Source organism: Phragmites australis, chromosome 3, assembly GCF_958298935.1.
Source record: "Phragmites australis chromosome 3, lpPhrAust1.1, whole genome shotgun sequence".
Taxonomy (NCBI): Eukaryota; Viridiplantae; Streptophyta; class Magnoliopsida; order Poales; family Poaceae; genus Phragmites; species Phragmites australis.
The window spans coordinates 871,628-882,422 of record NC_084923.1 but is presented as its reverse complement, the minus strand read 5'-3'; the positions used below and the strand labels follow the sequence as shown (position 1 = coordinate 882,422).

General features: G+C 47.0%; 1 protein-coding gene across 1 annotated transcript; it reads left to right on the top strand.

The window, feature by feature from the left end:
- The first annotated feature begins 519 nt into the window (after positions 1-519).
- Positions 520-4,699, top strand: LOC133911388 (trihelix transcription factor GTL1-like). The gene is made up of 3 exons (XM_062353614.1): positions 520-1,505; positions 2,144-3,731; positions 3,817-4,699. The coding sequence occupies exons 1-3, from the start codon at positions 1,174-1,176 to the stop codon at positions 4,138-4,140; spliced, it is 2,244 nt and encodes a 747-aa protein (XP_062209598.1). The 5' UTR covers positions 520-1,173; the 3' UTR covers positions 4,141-4,699.
- The last annotated feature ends 6,096 nt before the right edge of the window (positions 4,700-10,795 follow it).

Sequence of the window (10,795 nt, the reverse complement as noted above, 5' to 3'; positions counted from 1 at the left end):
ACATACTAATAACATTAGTGTAGCGGAGCCAGCTTTATAGGGTGCAGCCGCAAAAGAGAAAGAAGCAACATATCACGAAGACAAGCGTGACAGACTCGACGACGTTGACAACACCCCATAGTGCAGCGTCCAGGAGGAGCGGGGTGTTCGGGACAAGCTCAGGTCACTGCCTCATCGCAAACTCTAGCTGCTCGGAGCACGGCCACTGCTGTCACCACCCGTGGATGCATGATACGTACGGTGAGGGAAGCAGGGTAGCGAGGCTAGGCCAGCCGAGGTCCGGTGGTCACCAAAACATGGACACCAGGTTAGTTAGTGGCGTAGCGTAAGTCTATTTTACGTGTGCAGATAACGCATCATGTTCTTTCCTGTATGGATTAAAGTTAGAAAGGTATGACAGCTTAATTTCTTCTCAACCTCTACCAGTACTACTTTATCTCTCTCGCCCTTTGCATTTAACTGTGGAGATCGATCGATCGATCGATCGAATCGACTATATATTAGGCCACGCGTATCTAGTTAACTAACCCGGGCCCCTGACAGCGCAGCACAATCTCGTTTCTTCTTCTTCTGTCTCAAGCGCACACACATCATCATCTTCTCCATCATCTTCCGCAGGCACACACTTCATCATCCATCCCTCTATCTCTGTACTCAACATTTCTTTCCTCAACTAGTCAACTTCAGACCGGCCGCCTGCTGCCCGTGCCCATGCTCACCACCGGTACGGTCTTCCTCCTCACCGCCCTATTATATTCAGTGCAGCCCTACACCTACCGCTGCTTCTACTGCTACTTCACCCTTCTTTCTCTCTCATCTATCTTCCTTTCCTTTCCCTTCCCTGCTTCTGCTTGTGGGATCTCTCTGCGACTCTGCCAGCCTTGTACTGCTTCCACTCCCACTCCCACTCCCACTCCCACTCATTCCTTCTTCCTCCTCCCTTTCCTTCCCCCTTTTCCTCACCTCCCTCTTTACAGTTTGTGCTGTCTGCTGTGCCTGTGCACGCATAGGTAGCTAGCTACCTCCTCCATCTTTCTCACACCTCCACCCAGCTTCATGCTCTCCCACCTTCGCCACCTCAATTCTTCTGTAAAAGTCTAGCGGGAAAGCCAGGAGGCGCCGTGAAGGCGCAAAATTCTGCCTTTCACGCACAAATCCGACGCGTCGGCCGGCATGCAGCAGCAGCAGCCGGGCATGCCGCCATTCTCGCCTGCCGGCGGGACGGCGGTGGGCCAGCACGCTCAGCCAGCGGCCCCGTCGCCCATCAGCAGCCGCCCGCCGGAGGGTCAGCAGGTGGACGAGCTCGGCGCCGGCGGTTCGGCTGCTGCAGGCAGCTTCGACCACGAGGGGCTGTCCGCGGCCGGCGATGAGGGCGAGCGCGGCGGGTCGGCGGGCAACCGGTGGCCGCGGCAGGAGACGCTGGCGCTGCTCAAGATCCGGTCGGAGATGGACGCCGCGTTCCGGGAGGCCGCCCTCAAGGGCCCCCTCTGGGAACAAGTCTCCAGGTACGTCGCAATCTGACCTTGCAACAATTGAGGCTCTCGAGACGCAAGAATTCTCCATGGATTTGTAGAGAATTTCTTTTCCTCGTAGAGAATATCGGTTTCGGATTCGATCTCAATTCGGTCAATTGAGATGTGAGAAGCCTGCAGCTCACTTCTCCTTCCTGTTCTTGTGATGCACATAGCACACTGAACTGCAAGAACCGGCCACGATCACGACGAGCACAGTAAATTTCCCATTTAAAAATGATACACACATCGCTCTCCTCCTCCACTTTCAGCTTTCTTTCTTTTCCCCTCATCCTTTGTGTCACTTCATCCCATAAGAGTAGCAGCAGCACACTGGCGCTGCAGATAAGAATTTCCTATGCATATATGCAGTATTGCTTCAGATCTGATGCCCTGAACTAGCATCAATCCCCATCCAATTTTTTGCATTCCAAATTGAGTATTTTTTGTTAAAAAAGAATTAATATATGTGCTCTCTGCCACCCAAATGTAGTAAAAGAATTGTAGTGATGCATATGGATGCATGGCTCTAAATTTCCCGTGAGAGCTACATGTGCATGCCGATGGATGCAATTGAGATGGCAACGTGCATGCATGATAAGGTTAATTTGTGGTGGCTATGCATTCTGCAGGAGGCTCGAGGCGATGGGGTACAAGCGGAGCGCAAAGAAGTGCCGCGAGAAGTTCGAGAACGTCGACAAGTACTACAAGCGTACCAAGGACGGCCGCGCTGGCCGCGGCGACGGCAAGGCCTACCGCTTCTTCTCCGAGCTCGAGGCTCTCCACGGAGCTTCCTCGCCGCACCCGCCAGCGTCTTTCGCGCCGACACCGGTGGCCATGGCACCGCCGGCCACGCTGGTCGTCCCTCTGGGCGCGTCCGGCGTGGCGTCGGCCGTGCATGCTGCGCGCGTGCACGCCGAGCCGCTGCCTCCTGTGCCCACCGTACCGCAGCAGGCGCCGAGTGGCACCTCCGCACCTGCGGCCGCCGCCACCGGCGTGACATGCATGATGACGGCGGGTGAAGTCAGCTTCTCGTCGGGCTCGGACGGGGAGGACACGGAGGAGACGGGTGATGGAGCGAAGCGTAAGCGGCGGAACGGTGGCGGCGGCAGCAACAAGGTAATGCGATTCTTCGATGGCCTCATGCGGCAGGTCATGGAGCGGCAGGAGGAGATGCAACAGCGGTTCATCGAGGCCATAGAGAGGCGGGAGCAGGACCGGAAGATCCGCGAGGAGGCGTGGCGGCGGCAGGAGGTGGCGCGCCTCGCCCGCGAGCAGGACGCGCTCGCCCAGGAGCGCGCCATCGCCGCCTCCCGCAACGCCGCCGTCGTCTCGTTCATACAAAGGGTCACCGGCCAGACTATCCCGATGCCCACCGTCGCAGCGCCAACGGCCATGATCAGCGCAGTGACACAGCCGCCTTTGCAGCCCACGCCGGTTGCTTCAGCTGCACCGGCGCCGGTGCGGTTGAAGCACCACCACCAACCGCCATCAATTCAGATGGCGCCGAAACAACACACAATGCCGATGATAGCACAGCCCCAGTCGCAACCACAGGCGCCGCCAGAGCAGGCACAGAGCAAGGAGATCATCGTCCGGGTGCCGGCGGAGTGGCAGGACACGGTGGGGTCCGGAGGCGGCGCGCCGTCGCCGTCCAGGTGGCCGAAGGCGGAGGTGCACGCGCTGATCCAGCTGCGCAGGGAGCTGGAGGCGCGGTACCAGGGTTCGGGTCCCAAGGGCCCGCTGTGGGAGGACATCTCGGCGGGGATGCGGCAGCTGGGCTACAGCCGGAGCGCGAAACGGTGCAAGGAGAAGTGGGAGAACATCAACAAGTACTTCAAGAAGGTGAAGGAGAGCAACAAGAAGCGGCCCGAGGACTCCAAGACCTGCCCCTACTTCCACCAGCTCGACGCACTCTACCGCAACAAGGCGCTCGCCTCTTCCGGCGCCGGCGTCGTCGGTGCAGCTCCGCCACCGCGCGCAGAGTCTGTCACCGTGCTGACCGCGGTGCCGCTGTCCCAGACGGCGCCGCCCGCCGAGCACGGGGGCAATGACTGTAGCAACGGCAACGGCCATGGGAATAATGGCTGCGCGAGTAGGGGCTTTTCAGGAAATGGCGGCAGCTCCGGGGGCATGCAAACGAAGGCGAGCAACGGCGGTGTTGCGGGGCTTGCGGCCAGGCAGTTCTCCGCCGAAGGCAACGGCATGGCGACGAACAAGGTAATGAATTAAGCATTGCGCGTTGCTATAGTTGTGCACACTTGCGACACGTTGCTGATTGCATCTATGATAACCGCGCGTGCAGCAAGAAGATGTCGTCACGAAGGAGACGACGGAGCAGCAGAGGCCGCAGCCGGTGTCCATGAACCACAGTTACGACGACAGAATGGACGCCGTGGACAGCGACACCATGGACGACGACAACGATGACGAAGACGACTTTGACGACGACGACGAAGGCGATGTTGGCGGCGGCAACAGCAACACGATGCAGTACGAGATCCAGTTCCAGCGGCAGCAGCAGAACCAGAGCAGCGTCGTCCGGCCGAGCGCGAGCGGCGGCGGCGCCGGGTCAGGCCCCGGCCCGGCAACGACAAGTGGGTCGTTCTTGGCCATGGTCCACCACTAGCTACAACATATACACCAAGAAATGCTTGGATCGATCAGCTAGCTACTTGCATGTCACTCCATGGCCATGCTGCTACAAACTTGTGTGCTTGCTCAGGTAAAAGTAAAACCCGGACCCTAGCTAAAAACCTAATCGCCAAAGTTTCAATCTTCTCCTGCACAACAAGTTTTAGCCTTTCCCTTCATCCATCATTTCATCCAGCTCATGCACATACACATCGACGTATACACCATAAACATGTGAGATTCACCATACATATATACGTGGGATTGGAGGAAGGTGTACTGTCTGTCGCGTAGATATATACTGTTTATTACTGCTTTACTACAATTGTATGGTACTGAGACATCTCTAGCTACAGCTAGGGAAACATGTGCTAGTGCTCACGCGGGAATTCCTTTATTTTTTTGGGTATACTTTTGGACCTTTTTCCTTTTAAGAAATTTACTGAAGTGTCCATTATATATGTGTAATTTATTACTTATTATATAATGTGGTTGTATTAACGACTGTTAAAATGTACGTACGTACACTTGGTAAATGTAAAACTCTTGAGGTTCCCCTTGTAACAGCTGCTGCTTTCTTTCGCTTAAACCAGTGATTTGCCTGTCACTATTTTAATCTGATTTAAACTTTAGATCAGGAAGGCTGGTCGATGGGTACGTAGTTGCATTAAAATACTAACTGAGTTCTGGTTATTCTCTAGGGATCCAAAGCGAAGTTTAGTTTATTGTCAACTTTTTTTCTTCAGATCCCACCGGTGCATGACCTGACATGCGTGTCAACATCAGTTTGCAATTATGGAAAAGGTAAAAGCTACTGTAGGTATGATTGGTTATTCGTATGTATAAATTTTGTCTCGATAGATACGTATAATCTTAGATAGAAACGTATTTAATTATCTACATACACTCTTCTAGTCTGGTGCGACAGATGCAGACTCTTGCATCTGCTTCTACATGTGAGCCCACTAGTTAGTGTCGCAAAATTATCTTCATATGAGCAGCAAATTACAATCCCAACTCTTGCATTAGCTCATGCGATCTCAGATTCAGTCAACCAGATAAAAACTCAGCTCAACATATTTAAACAGATACAACTAACCAAACACTTTTCTCTTCGACAAATATAACTTCGTTCAACCTGCATATATTATTCATATGGCCAACTAATCACACCCTATATGAACTTGCTTGCAGGCACAATAGGTGCATTGCGTATATATGGCAATATACTAAGATGCTAACAGATGAAGGGTAATTCCTAAACGTTTTGAGATCTTGTTGGTATAGATGTCGTGAGTTATACTTCTATTCTCTAAAAAGAATACATATTCTGATATTCAAAACCTCATTTAATCGTGTATACTTAAAAAAGTTTCCTTACCAATACCATTCATTGTAATTTGTACTGAACATATTTTATTGTCACATGAGAAGCCCCACAATCAAAATCTCAGGGGCTAATTTGATGGTCTGGACTAATTAAGCAAGTTCTCTAATTTAAGGGTTATAAATATATTTTTTTATGAGGAACTGAACCTAGCAAGATTGGCGGGAGGTGTGGGTGTCCTACCCCTCCACGCGCAAGTGGGCGCAGACTTGAGTAACCCTCACCAAGGCCGCATGATGGTTAGTTTTGCCGTACCATTAGGTTTGAGTTCCCTTCAACTCAAATTCAAGTGCTTAACTCAAATTCAAGTGCTTAATTTTTCTTAATACAAAGCCACATAAGTCATTCTTAGGTTGGTCTAGTTTTAGATAAAAAATCTATAGTAATAACTGGAGAGGGATAAAGTTTTTTTTTACTGCAAAGAAACCAAAAATGTGTTCTACTAGAGATATCCAGATTAAATATTACTAGACGACGGTCTATTAGCATGACGTGCATGTGATCCAAGGAGGAATGCTGGGGGACCTCGGGGTTAGCGCCAGATTTGTCAGCCTTACAAAATTAGTTCCGGGTCAGTGCCGGATCCGTCCAAAAACGGTTGCAGCGTAAGTGAAGTGAGGTCACTGCCTCTGCCTCACTGGTGCCATAAAAATGGTTTTAAAAAAGAGCTGTGGGATCGGTGCTCGCTAACCGTCGCCTACTGGCTACTACGTACGCACATCTTTTGGGATCCAGCGGCACAACTACTACTCCCTACCCGACCCTAGAGATGTTTGCAGGCAGCACTCCTCCAGCTCCTTCAATTCCAGTGCTAAAATCAGATGAGAGCTGCCCAACTGTGCATTTCTTAGTAAATTTCACATGAATTTTCAGGAATGTTGACAAGAAACCAGTGTATAATTCTTGAAAAAGCCCCGTGATATATACCAATGCTCCAGGCTTCCAATTCCAGTTACATCTCTCTCTGCCTGTGCATGTTGGCTGGCATGACAAGTTCCACGCTGTCTATATACTTCTACTTTGGTCTGCACTGCACGCATATAGAGCCAAGGGACAAAAGCCCACACCGGCACGGCCATGCACACTGCACTCCCACTGCCCACGCTGCTGAATCCGATGCCATTGTTTCGGCATCGTCGAGTGATCTACCGGCCGAGCGTACTGCAAAGACCAGCAACGGATGCTCCATCCAAATCAGTCTCTGCTGTTAGTTCTCGTGGTACGCATGCTATTCGAACAGGCCCCTACTCCACTGTCGACTCGGCTGCTCTCGTGTCTTGTCAGTTGTGTCGCAAATTCGTGTAAGAGATGGGACGCGTGCAGCGTAAAGTGGGTAATCCCACACGTGTTGTTCGGCACGGCAACTCCACGTTGCACAACTCACAAGGCTTGATGAAGAATATGTGCCTTATAATTTTTTTACAAAATAGATGATGTACTCTTTATTCATCTAACACTCTTAAAAAATATACAAACAGAAGCATAAACTTTGGAGAGAGAAAATACGAAAAAAGTTTCAAATCAATATAACTTCACATATAGAATATGAACCATATGCTAAATTCAAAACCCCTTTAGCAATACAAATGTCAAGGACAAAACATTATATAATACATGAACATACAAATCTAATGAGCTTTCATAAATATACCATAAAATATTTACAAATGCTAGAAACATCAAAATGCTACGGAAAGTAGAAGATGAAGCTCATAATTGCACAAAGGCTCAAAAAAGACAATGGTACAAGAACATGAAGCTTCACAAGCTAAATCCAAATAATTAGTTGGCCATTTAATTTTACATAGCCAAATCATATTCAAAACGACTACCACATAAACATCCACTCGTACCGAGGAAATACAAGCATTAAGAACAAGTCAACTTCAATCTCAAACTAGAAAAACAAACATTCATGACAGTAAGCTTTGCAAATGCTCATATATAAAACTAAGACTTAGTTAGATCAAGTGATTAAAACAAAATTGATCTTTTAGCCACATTTCTTTTATTTTTTTCGCTCAAGTTGTCTCTTATCCAAGCAAAGTATCGCGCAACTGGGTAAGACAAACACATCGAGGCTTCAAGACAACTGTATTGGATCACATTTTTCGCAAGAAACTTGATTTTCACAAGATTATTCAAATTTCACAAGTTATCAATTTTTCACAAGATTAAGTCAAGTAGTGTCTTTAGACCATCTCAAACCATATTCCCTTCATTTCGTTTCCTTCCCAATTCCCTTCCCCGTTCCCGTTCCCTTTATTTTCTCTCATCTCTAACAGCTTCCCTTCGAGGGGAATCGCGAAGGAAAAGGAGAGAGAATCCCGTCCTGAAGGGAATGACTCTGGGAATCCCTCATGATGAGAACCGTGAAGGGAAACCGTTGGAGCACTGAAGGGAACGAAAATCCCTTCACGACGGGATTTTCGTCCGCGATGGGAATCCCTTGAGCATAGTCTTATGACAAGGGGAACACATATTCTCCAAGGTTCTATCATAAGCTAAACATTTGACAAAGATCGAAAATATAGTACAATATTTTCTAATCCACTAACTTGAACAAAGAAGCCTAAAGCAAGATATTCATCAAACTAGCCTTAACACAAGCATTGACTAAGCCAAAGTAATTACGAATATGGTGATAAAGAATGTAGCATTTCATAGTATACATGATTCATAAAATTGCTAAATTTTATCTTAAGAAAAGCTAACTTGCTTCAAATATTTTATGTCAAAGCATCAAGATGAGCATAAAATTAAAAGCTTGCACCGCACAACTACTCAACTTAGTCTAAATTCAATTCTAGCAAACGAAAGTACTAAAGACATACAGGTCAAAGCTCAACTACTATGATTATCTTACATGATGTGATGCAATGTAAATACAACAAAAGTAAAATAGGGTATATACAAAGGCAACTACCCATCACACAATGTCATAGGGATGACACACACCAAACTCTTCACTCAAATAGTTAAACCTAGTAGCATCTAGAGGCTTTGTGAAGATATTGACTATTTGGTGTTGAGTATCAATGTATTTCAAGTCTATGTCCCCTTCTCATTGTGGTCTCTCAGAAAGTGAAATATCACATATATGTGTTTGATTCTGGAGTACTGAACTGGATTATTGGCTAGACTTATGGCACTGGTGTTGTCACACAAAAGTGGTACACTCTTGAAATCTAACCCAAAGTCCCTCAAGGTAGCAACATTTATAAAATCTGTGAGCAACATCTAGCAATAGCTATATATTCAGCTTTAACAGTAGATTGCGCAACGCTAGACTATTTGCGAGAAGACCAGTACACAAGAAGTACCCAAGATATAATAAGTAATGGATGGACTCTTTCTGTCAATTCTATAACTAGCAAAATTCGCATCGGAAAACCTCAAAGAGAAAGCGAAGAGGCAACAGAAAACCAAAGTTCATACTCGAGAGTGTGCTTGAGGTACCTCAGAATGAGTTTCACCGCTTAGCGGTGAGATATCCTCGGTGAAGCTTGGAAGCGCACGTAGAGGCAGACGACGAAGTGGATGTCCGGTTTTGTCGCCGTCAGGTACAAGAGTGAGCCAATCATGCTCCTAAAGTCCCGCTAGTCCATTGCTTCTCCACCTTCATCCAGATCAAGCACAGTTGAGGTTGCCATCGATGTCGTCAAGGGCTTCGCTTCGCGTCGCTAATGTTGAACTTCTTCAGTAACTCTTTAGTGTACTTTGTCTGGTGGACAAATGTACCCTACTTGTATTATTTGATTTGAAATCCAAGGAAGAAGTTGAGTTCACCCATCATCAACATCCCAAACTCCCTACTCATAGTTTTTGCAAACTTAGCCACAAGCTCATGAGAAGAGCCACTAAAAATAATATCATCCACGTAAACCTGAACAAGTAGGAAGTTTTTATCATGCCTGGGAGTGAATAAAGTTTTTTCAATCGACCCTATGAAATACCCATACTCTAACAAGAAAGACCTAAGACTATCATACCAAGCGTTAGGTGCTTGCTTAAACCCATACAAAAATTTCTGAATCTTGTATACTTTGTGAGCGTACTTAGGGTGCTCAAAGCCTGTGGGTTGCTTGACATAGATCTCTTCTTGAATGAAACCATTTAGGAAAACACTCTTGATATCCATTTGATACAACTTGAAACCCTAGCATGCCACAAATGCTAGGAGGATTCTAATAGCTTCTAGTCTAGCTATTGATGTAAAGGTCTCTCAAAAGTCTATTCCCTTAATTTGAGTGAAACCCTGAACTACCAGTTTAGCCTTGTTTCTCACTACAGACCCATCCTCCCCCTATTTGTTTTTGAAAACTCATTTTGTACTTATGGTGTGAATATTAGGGGGTGGCTCTACAAGGACCAAAATTTGGTTTCTCTCAAAATTTTCAAGCTATTCATATATGGCATTGACCCAATTTAAATCAGATAAAGCATGTCCAACATCATGAGGCTCAAAGAAAGCAACGAATGCAGAATTAGTAAAATGAACAAGAGAAACATATTTGAACCTCGTTACCCTCTCATTGATGTCATCGATCATCATCTGTGGAGGGTGTCACAGATGATGTGTTGAGGGGCCCCACTCCTTGAGAGAACCTCCCCCTCAAACACAGCTGGTGCAGGATCGAGCAACTAAAGTGAAAGTAGAGACTGCAGGACTCTCTGCTAGAGTAGAAGAAGTAGAAGCCAACTTTAGAGCAGGTGTGATCGAGGGAAGTAGTGGATCATCCTCATCATCACCAAGAGCTAGAAGGTCACCATCTACAAAGATGCTCTCGCTTATCTCCTGATCACCTGCACACTTAAAGATAGAACTAGGCATATGGGGTTGACTAATCAAAAGTCACATCACATGATTTCATGATGGTGTTAGTGTCAAAATTGTAAACCCTGTAAGTATGACTATGAAGAGAATACCTAAGAAAATGCCATCAGAAGAGTGCAACTCGAACTCGTCAAGATTGCCACGCTTTAGGATGAAGCACCGGTAACAAAAACTCTCAAATGTGAAACTTTCGATTTCTTCCCAAAACGCAACTCATAAGAAGTCAAATTTAAGATCGAGTGTAAGAAAATCTGATTTGAGATGTAGCACGATGTGTTAATGGTCTCAGCCTAAAACTTTCTAAGAGTCCTATGCTCATCGAGTATCGTTCTAGCCATCTCTACCAAAGTCATGTTCTTTCTTTCAACCATGCCATTCTGCTGAGGACCGCGTGCGACAGAAAATTGATACTTAATGCCATGTTCA

Coding starts and splice junctions, on each gene's coding strand:
- LOC133911388 (XM_062353614.1), top strand. CDS start 1,174: ATGCAGCAGCAGCAGCCGGGCATGCCGCCATTCTCGCCTGCCGGCGGG. Junction 1,506..2,143: donor CTCTGGGAACAAGTCTCCAG/GTACGTCGCAAT, acceptor TGCATTCTGCAG/GAGGCTCGAGGCGATGGGGT. Junction 3,732..3,816: donor ACGGCATGGCGACGAACAAG/GTAATGAATTAA, acceptor CCGCGCGTGCAG/CAAGAAGATGTCGTCACGAA.